Source organism: Formica exsecta, unplaced genomic scaffold (assembly GCF_003651465.1).
Source record: "Formica exsecta isolate Colony F162 unplaced genomic scaffold, ASM365146v1 scaffold211, whole genome shotgun sequence".
In the NCBI taxonomy this organism is placed as follows: Eukaryota; Metazoa; Arthropoda; class Insecta; order Hymenoptera; family Formicidae; genus Formica; species Formica exsecta.
The window spans coordinates 1,268,231-1,287,748 of NW_021849408.1; the positions used below are offsets into that span (position 1 = coordinate 1,268,231).

Here is a 19,518-nt window from a genome sequence, read left to right on the forward strand (position 1 = left end):
GTGACGGGGCGCGATTTCGAAACTGCGAAAACGTAAGTTCGAAAGGACATTTTCTTCCTTCTTTATATTATTATATATTTGCGATACCAGTTACTTCGTTATTACTTCAATATACTATTACATTTCAAGGATCGCTTGTGGGGAGATTTCTCCGTTTGTCTCATGGCAAGTATTTATTTGTTATTCTTTTTCGCGCGTGTTGACATTGAAAAAAATCGTTGACGTCAAGAGCTGATGTTTTCGCGCATCATTCTGTATTTTGATACAGGTACCGGCGTGTCGGGGAGAATGTTCGAGGGAGAATCCTCAGTCGCGAAGCGATATACGCCGTGCGTAATAATCTCGCGGCATATATACAATAGCGCGTCTCAATTCGAGGGTGCGATTTTCCCCTCCCCCTCTCGCTGCCCCGAACATCGGCGAGAATATTTCGATGGTGATTCCACCGCCAAACCTCCTCTCCCCCTTCCCCTCCCATCCGTTCTTCCTCCCCGTCGACCGCCGCGATACAGCGACGGACAGCGACGCCTCCGCGCGGCGTCGATCAATAACATTGTCGTCGACGACGCCGACGTCGAGGAACGACGGAGATTCGTGGGGTCTTGACCGAGGGCCGAGAAAATCGGCTTATTCGCGTAATCGCGGCCGGGAAAACTAGATCCGTGACGAGGACATGCGACTCGGCGGGACGCCCTTATCCACGAACGAGGAACACGCGTCCGGGTACCGCGAGGGAGAAGTGTCGAGTGCCGAATCGCCGCGGTCCCACCCACGATATGGCTAAGGTAAGTCATCCCGGAATGAAAAGGGAGGACATCGGGGATACGTGTACGCGCATTCGCGCGTCGGTGACGACGACGTTGCGCGTCGAATCGAGATACGTTGTTCGGTTTGTCTGTCAATAACGGTTAAAGTCAATAACCGGCAGGATGTCGAGCAAATAACTGTAAGTGTTAGCAATAGGATATTTCGTAACTCGTGTTAACGCGAAGAGTTGAAAGAGGAAAGGCAAGAATTTGCACGAGAGAGAAAGAGAGTGAAGGAAAACTAATAATAAGAATTATGTAAACGAGAATAATATTTATTTGTGATTTTTTTATTTGCATTTATATTTTTGCATTCTGTTGAATTATAGACAGCTGTTGTCGAGAGAACGACGCGCGATTTATTCTGTAATTTTTTTTAAATTAATTTTTGTACGATTAGGCTTCTTTAATACATTAGTTATATGTAGGGTGATCATTTGATTTCGACACGATTAAGATGTGGCGCGTATCAATATTACCGATCCACCGTATATATTGTATAATCTGATGTTCCTATAGCTTCGGGAGGAAAAGGAAACAGCAAACGATGATATTACGAAATGATCTACAGTTGGGTCGCATGCACGCGAGCAAAGTATGATGCTACTTTTACATAATTTAAGAGCAACACGCTCCAAACTTCGACGGCGCAGACGCGGATAGATAATCTGGACATTGGCAAATTTCCCAGTGTTCCATTTTCTACACGCGCGAATACGCACGGTACTAACAATCTTCCAATCGTATATCAAATACATATGCGTTATAAATATCGAATGACAAGTAACACAAGAGGCTTTAACAAAACCTAATCTTTGAATTCAATAAATCCAAAGCAAAACAATATCGAGCAACATAAGCGAGCCTCAATTTGTCACTTTATTTTTTATTTTTTATGTCACTAGACCCTGCGCACAATAGAGAAAATATTAGGAATAGGAATAAAATATTAAATATCAGGAGGAGCAATTTGGAATTATTTTAGCAAGTGGAAAAAGAATATAATATAGATAATCCGAGAGACCAAGAGCTACGCAGAACGCATTTGCAATACAAAATATCGAGTTTCAGACATTTATTCAGTTTATACACGCTCGTCGCGTACGCAACGGATTTACGGCTTGGTGAATGCAGGGAGGCCGCATGTTCCGAGACGGAATAGAGTAATCGTCGTCATCGTCATCGCCGACACGCCAGTTGCCAGTGCGTATGTTCGCTCGCTCCCGCTCGATGCGCGATGGACAGGACGGACGGACGGTCGTTCACGATGAGGCCGCGGTTACGCGCCTGGCGGTGGCGGTGGCGGTGGCGGCGGTGGTGGTGGTGGTAGAGGAACACAAGCAGGTGTAACCGGGGATCGCGAAGCGGATCCGGAATGTTTTATTGTCGTACACGCCGCGTCGGCCGCAACACGATCGCGACCCGCCTGTCGTTAGTCGTTATCGATCCTCCGTGCTTTACGAGCTTACGTTGTGAGAATCCTCTCTCGGACAGGACGGACGGACGGTCGTTCACGATGAGGCCGCGGTTACGCGCCTGGCGGTTGCGGTGGCGGTGGCGGCGGTGGTGGTGGTAGAGGAACACAAGCAGGTGTAACCGGGGATCGCGAAGCGGATCCGGAATGTTTTATTGTCGTACACGCCGCGTCGGCCGCAACACGATCGCGACCCGCCTGTCGTTAGTCGTTATCGATCCTCCGTGCTTTACGAGCTTACGTTGTGAGAATCCTCTCTCTCTCTTTGTCTCTTTATTTTCCCCTCCTATTTTTTTTTCCATCGGGGAATCTGTGACGCTGTGTGTGGAAAGTTTGCGAGCCAAGTCGGTGTCGTGTGAGAAATGCTGATAACACGGGGTACGTTTGTTGTTCTTTTTATTTTCTATTTTGCACGCAACTCGCTATGTATTTTTTACTCGATGAAAACACGCTGATATCAAGTGAAAAAGTGAACCGTCTCTCATATATATACCGCGTATGACAATTTACGACTCTCGTTAAGGAAGATTGTGTCAATGGGGTCTATTGAAATTAATTATAGCGTGTTAAGGAATATGTTTACGAGTACATCTGTAGAATCCAAATAATCGGTAACTTTAATCTACGGATGCTTATCGATCCCAGACTCGTGAAAAACAGACATTCGAAGAATGTTAACAACAATGTTTGCGATAGCTTATCTACGAAGGTTATACACTTTGATATTTCCGTGCAGTTCAAAGTGAGACTCGACGAGGTGTATAAATTTTGCCACGTTTTACATCGATTGGATCATACAACTGGCTGTAATGTTTATATCGTTCCGCAAACTATTGACACATTGACATTGATAACGGTTTAACCTAATGTCTCTGATGCAATAAAAGTAGATAAGTGACGTTATTAATATCAATATTAATTGGAAGTAGCATGTGTGTGGATGCGCAATCTCTCTCTCTAAATAAATAAATAAATAAATGTAACTTTATTGTCTTTAAAATAGACAACACAAAAGATGCGTTGGAGATACTTTCTATTCGTGATAATTTTAATCTTATCGTAGACAGTGTGTCGAAAAGTCAGCGATCGATCGCGAACGCGTGCCATGGAATGTATTATTTTATTGAGATTATAATCAATCGCGCCGCGCGAGCAACTACACCGTCAATAGCCCGTTACACAAGTCATCTTGTGTTGTCACGCGCATTAACTTAATTGCATAATGTATGAATCGAGTAAAATTGCAGGACGCAATGGGAGAAAAATTCCGCAGTATAATATACCGTCCCAGCGATCTTTATATACCTGAAGTTGAAACCGGTATTACTGATGAAAACCATAAATTATCATTATTCTGTCTCTACCTCCGATCCGCCCTTAGGCGAGAAAGGGGAAGAGATATCGCCGACACTCTCGAGAACACCCAGAGATTCAACGCTCTTGAATGAGACTCGTGCGAGAAGGCTGTTAAAATTGTCTTTATATAATTCATCCAAGAGAGAGAGAGAGAGAGAGAAGCGCCTCGGATGCAGTTAAAGCGGACGAGCGGTTTTCACGTCTTGGAAAAGTAACAAAGCATGACTGTCGGACGCGTGTCTGCACAAATTGGCGGGAATTAAGGCTCTTGAGGATAAACCGATGCTCTCGATATCCGTCGTCGCGATAGCCGGTCTCGCTCGCTCGACATGCAAAATTTATTCGTCATTTCTCAATTTTCGACTCGCGTTCTCCCTTCTTTTCACGGCAATCAATGATCGGGAATCGTGTACGATTCGGCTCGCTGATTCGCCGTTTTTTTTTCTGTTTTTTTTTTTTTTCACCTTGGCATTTTATCGCTACGACAGCGCGTCTTTGTGACATCTTCTGGTGTACCCGTTACTTAGATACTTGGGCGTTAAAAACACGTGTTTACGCGAAGAAAATGTAAATTTCAATAACGCGAATGAGATGTGTGAAAGGCACACAGACAGGCGCGCCAATGTGACCGTGATGATTGCTGACCCATTACATTATCGTTTCGCGTGGCTTCTGTTGATTTTTAACGAGACACACCGGCAACAGAGAGGAAAAAACATCAATACCGCACGTTCGCGGATAAAAACAAGTTCTGGTCCCGCATAATGTTTCTTTTAATATATAAATTTTTATTGCGACATAAAAAAGATGTATATCACGTCCGCAGATAAATTGAGGAGAGATTAGATTGAACGCTACGATAAATAAAATTGTTGTCGCTGCATATCATATTTCCGCAGACGCCGCGATTATTTCGAACGAAATTCTAATACATGCGTGTTTCGGCAATAGAAGAAAGGATCCATCCAAGGATCGGTAATTTACAGTCGGGATACGAGTCCAACCGCGCGTAGCGGTTCGCAGTAACCTAGTTCTCAGCACTAACGTTCATCCACACACGTTCAACACGTTGTATCCTCGATTACGTAGGTGTCCCGTTTCTCGCATCGGGGGAGAGAGCATCGATGATGATATACCTGTTATTATCCGTAGACACGCTAACACAATTCTGCCTCGTTTCTATGACAAATGCGCATATATCATTGGAAAACAATTAAACCGAGTTATTTGTAAAGCTACATTGAAATATATATTGCACATACAGACCTTCTAAAAGGACAAGTTTAACAAATAGTCGTAATTGTATTCGTTCCTCGTCGAGCGTGTTACGTATGCTCGTTACGTGACGAGATGAAGAACCGTACGAAATCGCGACTGGCGCCCGTTTGTATTTAAGAGGACAAAGAAGGGACACTCGCGAAAGAGGGAGAGAAAGAAACACGAAGAGAGTCACGAACTAAAATTAAATTAAGCGACTGTGACGTTTCTGATTCATCTTTCGAGGGGTGGAGCTATTATTTGGAGGAGGGCCAAGGGCAACGGACTATCGTGCTCGTTGGGTTGAATTTATCAACTGACCTTGAAAAGAAAAAAAAAAAAAAAAAAAAAAAAAAAAATAATTAGTGAACTACGCGCGAACTACTCGTATAATTGAGCAGTGATTAATTTTATTAATTACCGAGAAACACTCATTTTCCATCATTCCTATCAGGACGATCTTTGCGTGACTTAAGAAGAAATCGCACTCATACCCGCGCTCTTTTATTTGCAGAACGTAGGGGAGAGCCGAATACCTGTTCCACGGGCAGCTCGACCGTCGTTCTTTCCGAAATCGAGAGTACTCGAGGCGTCGAGGCTCTTGTCGGGAAGTCGTCGATCCACTATCTTCTCGGGATGCTTTCAGTTCGTTAACACCGAGGACGAATCTCCTACTCCGCGGGAGAAGTTCCCGGGATTCACATCGTCACCTAACATCAAAAGTAATTGCGCACGCGAATTTATATTTATAATAATTACGATGATGTATACACTTTCACTTGATATGGCTAACATGTGCGAAACGAATTCCGTATTTCAGCCGACTCAGCGTCAGATCAGACATTTACTATATCACCAGGATGGGACATCGACAAGAATGATGTGCAACAATTGGTCCACCTTAGCGAGGAAAAAAGTAGTTTGTTCAGGTATATAAATCACAAATTTTTAAATATATATATATAGTAGCTTTATCAATTGCTTCATCTCATGTATCCTTTCTCTCTCGTGATAGGCTACTTGAAGACTCTCAGCTGAGCATGATCGAAGATGTCGGCGACACCTGTCTTGTAGAATCGGGCCTGGGCAATTACAATGATGCGAGTGCAACACCGCATTATTTGATGCTTAACAAACAAAACTCCTTCGAGCACGACGAGAGTCTCGGTATACTGACGCCGGACCAGATGACTGATTTCACAGTGGCGTTGGAATGTTCCAGGACACCATCCTGTGAGAATCTCACTGGTTCGGCCGGCTCGAAATTAGCATTGACCCGAGCGTCCGCTTCCACGAGGCCGTTAGTCGATGTGGAACCCGCCGAAGAGGGCTGTAGCGAAAGGACGCCCTCGCCGGAAGAATTACCGCTCGACCCTAAACCCGTGGAGCCGATTAGGGGTGGTAATACCGTGCCGGTAAGCTTTGTAACGTCAGTCACGAGCATCACTAGTCTCGAAGCGGGCTATCAGGGAGACGGTGAGAACTCGAGACCGGCCAGTCGCGGCGCGGATCCACCATCTATGGCAGTGCCGCCGGTCAATCTTCCCGCGCCATGCCGCCAAGACCCGATGACCGACTCGGACTTCTTCACTGAGAGCGACGCGGATGCACACGAGGAGATTGTGCGGGGCGACAGGAAGGCGCAAGTGATTGACGGCACGCTGTTTTGCGCACCGGGCGAACGCGTATGTCCTAGCTTCACTGGAGAAGAGATGGATTCTAGTGGAATTTACTCGGATTTGGATAAGCTTCAAGCACCCGGCGAGCAAGCATCGGAAGAAAACGACGATCATACTCCTGATACCGGAGATACTGAGCTTTCCCAGAGGAGTCAACCCACGCCGGTTGCAGCGAATGTTATCATGGATTACTTACAGGTACGTGCAAGTGTGCGAGATTTAGTTTTTGCATAAATTCTGTTTTCAAAATGTCATTGATACGTAAAACACTTGCAGATTCCCGTAAAGACGTCGGACGAAACAAGTAGCATAAACGACACAACGGCCTCCGCTGAAGTTATGGTAATTGAGAAAGTGGAGAATAACGAAAACATTAGGCCCAAACCACAAAGCAAGGCTGATTCGGTGCCTTTGAAAAAGTATAAAATGCCGAAGAGAAATGTCGTATCGAAGATTAAGGCGATGATCGAGTCGTCATCGAAAGATGATGCGGAAAAGGAGGCGAGACGCTCTCAAAGATCGACTAGGAAGGGTGGACGCTGGGATGCTGTGATGAACAAGATAGAGGCTGGTAAAAATGAGCAAAGAACAAGGTCAGCTAGGAAAGAAGTAAAATCGAGGGTATTGCAAAATCTCACTTTATCGCCTGCCGCGAGACCAACGTCGAAGAAGGCCGGCGATGCAAACAACAATAACAATAAGGACAAACGGTGAGGCTTAAATAAAGTTATTCAATATAACAAATAATGCAGATAATATTATCAGTAAGCCGTTTTTCTAACTTTTAACGATGTCATTATCGTTGCATGTCGTCGCGTACGTACATGACATGTCAAAATATGTTCGCAACGATACGTAATGTTTAGAATTAGAGAGATAGTACAGCGAGATGTCTATTGATAATAATAATCGTCAAAAAATTGACGAGATCCATTATTTATGATTATAAAATCGGCTCACACTTCTTTGTATCATAAACTATATTTACAAATCTTAGGAGAACGCGCGGTTGGCAAGAAATGAAATCACCGACGCAGGAAACGGCTAGAAGTTCTGTTCGTAGTTCCATGAGCGATCTCAGCAGTGGCCCGAGTAAGGACATACCAAGTAAGTAACATTAATATTCATATTTGAAGAATTTGGCGGAACATATAGAGTCACACGGATGATGACTTTTGTAATTATCGTTATATATGATAAATAGATCTTTGAATAAATATGAGTAACGAGAGATATTCTCTTATTCTCTCTCTTCTTCTTCATCTCATAGTTTTCTCATTGTGTAACTTATATATAATATTGCTGTTTGTTAGAACATCTGTATCTGTATTTAAGAGATACAATGCTATTTCATATGGTCTTCGATACACTTTCAACGAGTTATTGGGTAACAAATTCTTCGTACAAACGAGATTAAATAATTTAAAAGCAATATTCAAAACGAATAAGAAACGCAAAATTGACGCAGGATTGATTTCGTTATCTCATATTGAGATATACAAAACGATATTATCTCAGAATCTTCGAATTTATTTGGAAAACGCATAATAAGGCCTAGTAAGGATAAATACTTTATCTCGAAAAAGAGGAGATGCACGTAAATAGGAAAGATCCTGTCCTGTTCCTCTAAGTATAGCTTTTACCTACCGGAGAGAAAGACGAGGTCTCCTTATCGACCCGCGGCAGTAAAAGGCCGTCGAGGAGACCTAGAGGAACTTTATTGCCCCTTTTATCGGCGCCACTGGTGAACGCAGCATCGTTTTGCTTCTATTGTACGGAGGAGGAAGCTGCGTCGAGCGACGCGCATCGCGCAGCTTCGCCGCAGTCGCATCCATCCGGTGGTCGGTAGTCCTCGGCGGATCTCGTGTTGAATCGTATCGTGTGTGTATATATATATATATATGTATATATATGTGAAATGCGCGCATGTATCTTTGATGCATTAGCCCCTCGCCTACGCTCGTCGGTCTTTTTCTCATGGAACACACACCTATTACTTCTCACTCGCTCTCGGAAAATCAGGTCAACGGAGAATGCGTAGCAGCGCATAGCGTAGACCGTAGACCTATATGCGGAGGGGGAGAGAGGAAAAGAGTGAGAGAAGCGGATAGTCCGATGACAGCTCGATGTGTTGCCAGTGGATAAGCCATCGAGTGACCGTGAATATCGCGCGATCGTCCAGGCGGCGGCTCTAAATCGGACATTGATTCCTCTCGTTTCGTCGAGAGGAGGAGGAGGAGGAGGTGTTGCAACATTTCTCCTCCGGGAGTTGCCCCGGATGCGAACGTTCCTTCGACGCAAGTGTATGTACGTGCGTACAAGAGGAGAGAGAGAGAGAGAGAGGAGTTGTGTGCCTTGCCTCTTCTCGATATATGTATGACCTATTTCCCGTCGCGTCGCCTTCTCTTCGTTCCTTTTACCGCCACGGTGCACACGTGTCGATTACATACGCGGACATGTAACTCGCGAAAATATTTTTTCTACAAACTTTTACGAATTTTTAATATTTCGCTGTGTTTTAATATTCTTCACGATTCATATACTCTACGCTTTTGACCGCTATATGTATATTTGTCGGCTCGTCGTCCCCACCTGTCGCCTCACCGGGATTTGACATCTCCGTTATACGTTGCCGTGCCGTGCAATTTGAGGGCAATGTTCGTGTCGGTGTTTCACTGCCTGCATCTGAATCGCATAGCACCGTAATTTACCTGTGCAGATACGTACCGATCGTCTACCTGTATGCGGTATCTAGGCCTGCATTAACGGCACACACCACGTCGACAGCTGCACGGGTCAACGCCATTCGCGGTTTATTTCCGGCCTCTTCTCGGAGGAGTTCGTCGTGCTTTCTTTATACATTGGCTCGCCATGCACCTTCGTCATCGTGCATCTTCGTCGCAGGTCGACGAAGAGGATGTCCTCCTATCTTCGTCCGCCTCGTCCCCACCTTCGTCGGCGGCGACAGGTGTATTCGACCGAGCAACGACCACGTGCGTTGCGAGCAAGGTCGACGAGTATCGGTACGCGGCGACTACCGGTCCCTCGATCCGCCCTGCGCGAACTTACGCAATCGCCGTCGGAATCGGCGGCTGCTGCTGAGCCCACGCGAGATTGCGCGAGAGCTTTCGACGACCGGGAGTAATCTCAATCAGAACGATATTTACGCGTAGTTTACGAATCGCGCGGAATTGTAGTGGCTGTGTTGATACGTGATACCATAAAATGCGATACGGTGTCCGATCATGATTGGTGTCGGATGTCCAAAGCAAAATAACACGAGAGATATACCGTGATATATCGAGCGGGGCCGCTGTGATATAAGAGCTCGTGTCGTGTCGTGAAGACAAAGAAAGCGTCGCGATCGATCGACTGTCGCGACCGACTCATCTGGAAGATGCCCGTTGTATATCTCGGTTTGGAGAACGACGTCGCCACGACGGCGGCGATGATCGTATATACATTGAAGCGATTCTCACGCTCGATTCACGAGCAAATACGACGGGATGAAGGTACGCGCCAGGCCAGTCGTATTCTCGTCGACGGGGAATACGGACGATTCTACTTACGGATTATAATGGGAAAACATTGGTGAAGAAAGCAACGCACAATACACGGACAAGATGGGACAACAAGGATCGAAGGACAGATCCTCGCTTCCGAGGAGGACGGACTTCGCTCGAGACTCGATGAAGATGCGCTTAGGCAGCTTCAAACGAGGTAGTAGGGAATGATTTGATCGCGTAACGGTGATTCTTCCGGCCTGCGTCGTTGTAGTTGAATCGAGAAAGACCATCTGTCGCGTTTATTTCTGCCATTCATTTAATCTGTGCAATCTTGTTTTTCCTTGAAGAAAGTACGCATTTAATTTCATATCGCGCGTTATTTTCAGAGAGATCGCCGACGTCCACCAATCCACCCAGGAGATTCGTCTCGAACGGCCACACTAATCATCATCAAGTCCGTGTAAATAGTTTCGACGCGAAAAAGAACTGCATCGATGTGACGACGGTCGAACTCGGTAAATATATGTACTTGCCACATATTGACATTCGAGATTATTAGATAACTACATCCGTGCGTATATAATATCGCCCTAATAATCAATTGGGGGCGGGGGGAACGGGAGAGAGCGGAGAGGAACGAGAGCACCGTCGCGTATTTCCGGCCAGAGCTCCACTACCATGACGAGCGACACGCTGAAAAGAGAGAGCCGTCTCTTATCCCTAAGACTAACTTGACCAAACTGTAACTGCATCTACCGGTTTGCGGATTCATAAAATATTAAAGCTGCGTATTAAATAGCACGCATTAGAATATTTTCGAAAATTTCACTTTTTCTTATTAAGCAAACGATGGAAAAGAGCAGTGTGCGGTCGTCATTATACTGTCAGCTGGACAATCCAGTTTAGATTATATTCTCGCTTTGCTACTTTCCCTCAAGATAAAGACGGAACGGAGAAATTCTCGTAGAGGATTTGACCATTTGACGCGATTTGCCATTGAAAGCCTCAAGATATTTGTGCAAATAATTATTCAAAGATTTAATTTCTTAGACCTATCTTTTTTTACATAGGTCGGAGTTTTAACGGTATTTTGTTTCTCCGTCCGCGCGCATGTTAATTGTATTCATTAGAATGATCTGAATTTTTATCCAGCTGTGCGTGAATCGATTTTGAACTCGCGGTAAATTGTATATATGTCGTAGACTTTTTACAAAGCGCTGAATCTATATAGATCCATTTGTAATCATTACATCTTTAGCAAATTTTCCGGAAATGCAACGTTTCCAAGATATTTCTTTTAATATTTTTTTAGAGATTTCGAGATTTAATTTTTTTTTACATAGACACAAGTGCATTTATTTCTTGATCCTTCGTGTGAATGATTTTTTGGTATAAAAATTTCGATAATTTTTTAATAATTAAGTCTAAAATTAACATCGTGTACAGAGGTATTAATTATTCTATTTAACTTTGTTTATATTAGAGACGTAAACCACATTTTGTTGCAATAAAAAGGAATTTATCAACTTTTCTTTGTCAGCTCAAATAAAATTTCTTCAAGTGTTTTATTATAAAAAATGTAAATATTAGACTTAATTATAATAAAATTACCAAAATTTTTATGCGAAAAATTAAGAACTAATAAATGCACCGTATTGGCATATTTAAAAAATGAGATCTCGAAAACGGTGCATTTCCGAAAATTTTGCCAAAGGAAAAAGATGCTTATTTTTTTTTTTACAGGTAATACGATCTGTAAACTATCCATATAGAATATTCTGTATATACATGTAGGTATATTTATACTTGAACTTTCCTTATCTCGCACAGGCGATAAAACGGTTCTCGCCGTACGGTACTCGTACGCTCGCCGGTACGCGAACTCGCAAGTACTACCGGTTAGTGCTTAACATGCTCTCGTTAACGCAACACATTCTCTTTACAGAGAAGAGCCCACCGTCAGCGCGAAAGCCGGCGATAACAAGGAGATTAGCGGCTAACGCTACAGTAAAACAGAAATCCTCCACTCCGTCAATAAAAGGTACGTACGATTGTTCGTCGAGCAAATTCCTCCGCCAATTAAAATACAATACATTAAGGGATCGGCGTTGTTCCGTTACATTCGCCTGTTGTTTGCATTTTGCAAACAACAGAATCAAGTTAATATTCACACATTGTGCTTTTCAATAATCCATTAACCGTGTTACTTTAATACACAGCAATTAGTTTCTAAAAACTTCCCACGATTATTCCACAACACACACATACGCATGTAGACTCATATTCAGTCAAGTACATTTAATTTACCCAGTGCAATAATGCATCACTCGTTCCTTACCTATTGTATGTACATATGTACGTACACGCGTGCATATCGGTCCGTACGAGTCTTCTTGTCGTTTGGAAGAAAGTCACAGCTTTCACTCAATAATCCCTGGCACTAAAAACTCAACAACCTGTTTACCCGGCGCCTCTCTCGGTGCTTTCCTTTCTTGTCAAAAATTTACCGGCACTTTGACCTAGTCTAGACTCCAATCTATCGCCGCGAAAGAGAAAAGGAGAGAGAAAGAGAGAGAGAGATCCTTATCAAGATCCGGTATTCGTTCTGAATAATAGGGAATATAGCGAAAGCAGTTTATGCGAGTTCAACGATCTCTGTTGTGTGAAGTAAAGAGTAGAGCTTGAAAGGACGCGTTGTATTTGAAGGGATAATCGTCGCGATTGCATTCGTCGTTCTTGCACGTTCAGCATTCATTCTGACGTAAGAGACGTTTCGTACACGCCGATGCTCGACGACCGTAAGTAAGCACGAACACGCGCTCATTCCCTCCCATCTAAGGGCGGTCGATTCCAAATTGGAAAACCCGAGTTATTCGACGCGCGGCGGTTCCAAGGACGCCGGAAGTATACAATTGCGAGAATTTTGCTAGAGAGAAGATTGTAACCAGGGGCTTCAGTTTAGCTCGTTAATTAAGGGAGCTTTCCAGCAAGAAACATATATAGACAATGTCACACGATTAACTGTCAAATAGCAGAATTTTTGAGACTTCAAAATTTTTTTATTTGATAACCAATTGCGTGACATCGTGTCTGTTTTCTTGCTGGAAAACTCTCTACAATAAGTAGGTAGATTTTCCTTAGGCGCATCGGAACGCATAAGAACTAGAAACGTCATTTTCTCAGGTCTAACGGTTTTTTTTTTCGCAAGAAAAACCTCTTTTCCGGGAAGGTTTGCTTCTCGTAGAAAGAATTCGCGTGGGGAAAAATTGCGTTGTCCATCTACGCTTTTAGCGTTTTTTAATCTCTTGGCGATTCCACCTTGCGTAGGGTAGGGGAGTGTTTAGGAAGAGACGGTAAGGCGGAACGGGGGACATGGGGTGGGAGAGGCATATACAGCTCTCTGAGGTAGCCCGTGGCTCGTGCTAATTCAGTCGAAGCGCGAACTCGGCCAGCAGATTGTTACGAATGACGATACTGATTAGAAGATTGCGCGCGGAATGTTTATCGTTGAGATCTAATAGAGGACGAATCGAACATTATTCTTATCGTTGAAGGTGGTTGACAAACGTCGTTCCGGCGTTCAAATGCCGCGGATTCGCCAATTGTATAATCGTTCGTCAAGGATATCGTAATCATTGAACCAATGTCCGAATCTGTTTACGTCGCGCAGTTAATGATAAATTTGCTGACATGCGTGCTACGTAGATCCGTTCCCAAAATACCTGAGTTTTTCTGACGTAGCGAAGCATGATGGAAGGGGTATCAGGTACCAGGAGAGACGTATAGGAAGCGAATTTTCTTGGCCACAATTCACGGACACGGAGCGTAGTCGCCGAGGCGTCTTTTGGCAATTCCGCAATTGGGACTGTGCATTGCACACAGTTGACCTTAACCCGCGATGTCTTCTCATTCAACGACGAACTTGGATGATATTCGTGTGCTTTGATTCTTGAAGAGAGAGATCCGTTCTACGAGTCTTGTAAAACAGGATGTGACGTAAACTACCGCGAAATCACGGCTGTTCCGCTTGTTCAATAAGCCGCGATTTCTCTATGTATATGTGTATGTGTGTCACCTGTCAAAGTCCTGACAGGAAATTAAGTCGGACAAAGATAGAACGAGTATTTCGACTTTCCAAGTTGTTTTCCATCGACTTTTTCCTCATCAAACTCTCATACACACAGAACTGTATGTGCGATTAAATCGAGACTTAAGCAAACGGACGTAAAAATGATTTCTTGTCCTCGGAATTATACATTGACCTCCCCGAGAAGTCACGAACAATAGAGGACAGAAGTGCGAAGTCCATGTACATTACATGCGATCGAGATACTTATGTAGATTGATGGCGGCACGTGGGCCGATTCATTGATACGTCAGAGTGGGTGGGTCAGTCTGGCCGACAAACTTGCGTGTTGTTTTTTTTTTCTTGTTTTGTTTTTTGGACGTAATCAATTTGGTGATGCCCGATGACGACGCTGATTACAGATCGTGAGTCTAAGGAGGCTCATCACAATAACTATACGGTGAGGACATCACCGGAGACGCGGGATCAGGCCGCGCAAACCACCGTACCTTATGAAGATTTTCGCGCCGAAAGGGCTGCGCAGGCGCTTGCGGTGAGCGTACACTACTTGGCTTTTGAGGTACGTGTTTATTATATATTCGTTGTTTGTCACTTGACATAAAAAAAAAATCTGCGCAAATTAATGGGAGCACTGTCTTTCAGCTGGATGCATTCGCTACTCCCCAATTGAAGAAGGATTTCGAGAAGTTGAAGATCGATTGCGAGAAGATGAAGAACGAACGATCGACCATGCTTTCAGAGGTCGACGGTTTACGCGCGAGATGTGTCAATATGGAAGAGAGATTCGAAGCAGAGAGGGAGGATCACAATAAAGATCTGGACCAGCTTCGCGACGAGTGTAAGTGTAATACAACAAACCTATTTATTTTACGTTTAGAAAGATTTAAAAAATCTTTCGCGGGCCGTATATATATTTTGAAAGCACGCGATGACGCAATGTTCGCGAATAAAAAAAGAAAAACTCTTCACGGCGTTTTGCGCCGCAAAACAGAAATTCGAGCGTGCATAAAGCATCAACTTAACAACAGTAGATATTATTCTCTGTGTTATTCACGTGGTGTAAACGAGTATAATCGTCCTAATGTCGGTGCACGAGTCATGCCTGCATAAAGTGGAACAATTGTTAATTAAAGTGAACGATTGAGCAGTGCCTACGCGTAACTCGAATCTTTGCGATTAGTCCTGCCGAATCCTGCCTCTCTTCTTTCTACTCTTTTCTTTTGTTAAAAAGATATATTTTGAACACTCGCTGCGCAAAAGGATTTTGTTCTTAATTTAGTTCTCACGTAACGTTCAACGTTTCAATGCCTGCTAATTATAGATTCAATGCGTGCTCTCCGTTTAGCTTTGTATATACTTTAGCTTTTCAACTTTAAGCGCTGATACCGCGACAAAATATATTTATATTAAATTATAAAATTGAAATAAAAAATGTAGAAAATCTTTTTTATTATTATTTAATTTATTTACTTATTAACAGGAAAATTCTTTTAATATTAGACATGCTAAACAGCAGACAATTTTCATTTGTTTAAGAAATAAATACATAAATCATTTCAAAAAATGAAATGAGACAAGAATATAACAAAAAAAGAAAAAAACATGCAAACAATATTGAATACACGAGGTGCAATTTAAAAGTTCTTAGATTGTTGCTGTACGGCTCAAAACGCTTGTAATATTGACGTCTATCGTTAAGAAAAGTATATTTATGATACATCAGTATGCAGCGTGCAATGTGCCGACTAGCAAAGTGATATGAGCATGTGTTTTTTTGTTACGTGCATTAAACGATTGGACTGCGGAAATTTGTGAAATGCTTGAAACAGTATTTGGGAAAAACTTGATACACACTTTTTGTTCGTGAAAATTTGTAATTTCAAAGCCATTTAAAAATTGCAGATGACATGTGTGTAACTTACGAAAATCCATGTAACAAATTAGTACTCTCTCAATAGCAAGTGGAAAAAATATACTACTAGTAGTAAAATAATCATTTATTAATAGAAATTAATTAAATTTTCGACATAAAACACGATAATTAACAATACTACTGTAATACATCAAAATTAAAAATGACAACATTCAAGTTAGCATTCTGGTTTTCCAGTGGAAGCTCATAGGGCGAAACAAGTTGCCGCGCTCGTCGAGACTCTGAAAGAGGAAAGGCGCAAGTACGATGTCAGACTGGAGGAAATCACAAGGGAACATCGCGCAACAATCGCGAAATTACGCGCCGAGCAGGTCAACGAGCTGGCTCGCAAGGAGGAGATGAGGAGATCCGTAGTTCACGATCAAGGCGCCGCGCTAATGGCGGAGATCGAGTCTTTAAGATCCGTGTTGGAGCTGAAAAGTCAGGAGAATGCGGCCCTTCGATCTGAACTCGACAGTTACAGACGCGACATCGAAGAGAAGGATGCGTTGCAGATACGGCTCGATATGGCAGAAGCGAGATGCGAAGATCTGAAGGCCCAGCTTCAACGGAAGGAGTCCTTCGAGCGGCAGGTCTCGCACGAAAACGAGATGCTTCACGAATCGATTCATCAAGTCTCGAAACATAATAAACGGCTGTCGCAGCGTAACGAAGAATTACAATGGAAGTTGCGAAACAAGAATGACTGGGTGAGCGTTCTTGCAAATCAATTGAATCCGCGACTAACCCGGTCCACGGGCGCGGAACAGATGGAACATAGTTTCTCGGCCGAAAAAAACGGCGCTCACTCGTCATCAATGATGAAGTTCATGGTCGAAAAAGGCGCCTCCGTCTCTTGGACGTTGGAAATCGATGATCTATCGAAAGGGTCGTCATCCGACTCACTCAGCACGAAAGCAGGTAGACCCACGGAGGGCGCAACGACAGTTTCTAGGCAAGGGTCGCTCAGATTGTCGAACAGAACACCCGCCATGGATACCAGAGCGAGATCGAAGAGTGTCTCAACTACGTGCGATTCAACGCGTACCGCGGCGGTGGATGAAGCTGCCGCATGGTCGCCGACATTCAGCTCGACGCCAGTCTCGCGACGACGTCCTAGGAAGGACCAATCGTCGCCCTGCTCCTCGTCATCTTCGTCGTCTTCCACATCGTCCGCGGCACCAACCGTGAATCCCGCAGTGGCCGCCGCGGTGGCGGCCGCTGCGGCCGCAGTGGACGAGTGCAGCATCGGTGGCGGTCAGAGGCCTCAGGAGGCCGGCGGCGAAGCGATGATCTCCGAGGAAACGTCGGCGTCCAGCAGCGAAGACGAGTCGTCCACCGGTAGCGATATCCCGCGTCTGGGAATACAGTTTGCTTGGGGCAAACCGATCAAGTAACACTCGAGCGAACAATTCGCGGCCTGCTACGCTTACCTGTCTACGCGTCCTTTCTCTCGCGTAACAAAGTTGTTTCGAATCGTACGGCCGCTATCTTTGTTCTTGCCTATAGAGTGGAGTTGAATTATTCATTTTCGTTACACGTGATCATTCCCTTTCATTCGTTTATATCGGATATATTACGTTTTGTATTGTATAACGCCGGTACCGCGCTTTCTTTCTTTCTTTTTTTTTTCTTTTTTTCTAACTAATATCCGATAACGAATTAGAGCGAGAAGAAAATAGCGTTTACGTTTTAAGCAAATGGGCCGTGCGATTAAACAATTCAATTGATTCCGGAGTATAATGTTATAAGTTAGTAAGATGTTTAAGAATGAATTCCACGACGTATTTTAACGTTACGACTGTATAAACTAGACTAGTACGATTGTTTCCGTGGTTTTTCAATTACGAAGACACATTTCACATCCTTCCCGACATATTTTGCAATTTAAAGCAGCGATTTATTGTCTGGATTTAAGACTAGGATCTTCGAAATCCGTTACGTAATGATTTCTTGATATATACAACGAAACTGTTTCGTTTACTGCAATCAAGGCAATCGTGCCTTCTTTTCGGGCAATCTTCGCCCCTGTAAAGTTCATGATGTTTAAAATCTCGTAGAATTTTTTTGTTTTTTGAACTTTAACAGGCATTGAAAAAGGAAGTTTAATGCCATTTCGGCTAACAATTTTTATTGCGATTCTCTCGAGAATTTTACAGTCCGATTATTTGGACATCTTTACATTTAAGTGAGTGAATTTTATAAGCGCTACTTCTTTTTTTGGTACAGAGACCATGTAATATTGCAGAAATTAAATATAAGAGCATGTGACAGAAGAGAGAAATATTTCACGTTCGCAAACCATACCGATTTCATACTTGTAGGTCAATCTTTTTTTTTTTTTTTCGGGTAATGCACATAATTGTTTTTTTCCCGTTTCATTACGTTTGCAAATTTATTAATTTACAAACTTGAGCAGATTAATATATTTTATTGCCAAAAATGCGCGAAATCGCGAATGACGTTTGTCTTTAACGCGCCCCTGTGTATAGCGATACAATTTGCGGACGGATTATATGGCAAATACCGCAAAAAAAAAAAAAAAACAGTGAAAACTGTTAGCGACAAACCAGCACGTTGTGACAAGAGTGTTAATTTCACAGTCCGTTCCACACATAGACGAGTAGTAGTCTAGATGTAAAGAAGAGAAACGCGTCGCGAGCGCCGGAAATACGGAAATCGAGTATTACTCATCACGAGAAAGTACGTTTTCTTTTCTCATTGTGTGCTGATAAGATCGATGTATTATATACTTCTCGAATAAATAAGTATCATCTATATAAATTGTAGCAATTTGAAAAGATTTCTGTTTGTCTTTGTCAATTGCTATAATTACCAAGAACTCGTACTTGAGATACCTCGACTATATATATTAATCGCTATTTTGTCTGGCATTCAAGAGTCGATATTTGATTTAACAAAAATGTATCGATAATCATTCTGAAAAATCTCTTGAATACGAGAATTTACAAGATTTTTTGATGAATAGAAAGTAGATACACATAAAATCGTAAAAGCGATTTTAAATTGCGATGTGATAATAGATTGATTCACTTAATCCAAATCGAAATAAGAGGAAATATAATTACTGTTATGATTCATGATGTCATTATTAATTAGATTACTCTTGTTGATTATACATCTGTGATGTCCTCTTTGTTCGAACATTAATAAAAGATTTTGTTATGCGAGTCCTCTTATACCTTCACATCTCTTCCTAATATTTAAAATTGGTATCTTTATCTTTTATGATTTCAATCGTTATTATTACAAAAGAGAATATAGATATATATAAAAAGAATATTATATAAATATTCATCTTAGAGGACAAAAATAATTTTTGAAATTTTGGAATATATATATTGTATTTTGATGGTATAATCGCGAATTGTACATATATTTCGTCTAGTTTTCTTATTCCGCGATATTTACGTTCGATGT

General features: G+C 42.8%; 1 protein-coding gene across 2 annotated transcripts in view; it reads left to right on the plus strand.

Annotated features, from left to right (window-relative positions):
* LOC115235144 overlaps nt 1-18,857 on the plus strand; it is a 21,218-nt gene extending 2,361 nt beyond the window's left edge. Inside the window, exons 1-11 of one of the 2 annotated variants that reach the window (XM_029806730.1) lie at nt 653-785; nt 5,408-5,615; nt 5,714-5,822; nt 5,909-6,770; nt 6,861-7,282; nt 7,570-7,679; nt 10,465-10,593; nt 12,024-12,119; nt 14,567-14,724; nt 14,808-15,003; nt 16,276-18,857. In XM_029806730.1, coding sequence (XP_029662590.1) covers nt 777-785; nt 5,408-5,615; nt 5,714-5,822; nt 5,909-6,770; nt 6,861-7,282; nt 7,570-7,679; nt 10,465-10,593; nt 12,024-12,119; nt 14,567-14,724; nt 14,808-15,003; nt 16,276-17,474 — 3,498 coding nt within the window. In that variant the 5' untranslated portion in view covers nt 653-776 and the 3' untranslated portion in view covers nt 17,475-18,857. Of the gene's footprint in view, nt 1-652; nt 786-5,407; nt 5,616-5,713; nt 5,823-5,908; nt 6,771-6,848; nt 7,283-7,569; nt 7,680-10,464; nt 10,594-12,023; nt 12,120-14,566; nt 14,725-14,807; nt 15,004-16,275 lie in introns of those variants that run through there. The other variant, XM_029806728.1, reaches the window with a different exon arrangement.
* The last annotated feature ends 661 nt before the right edge of the window (nt 18,858-19,518 follow it).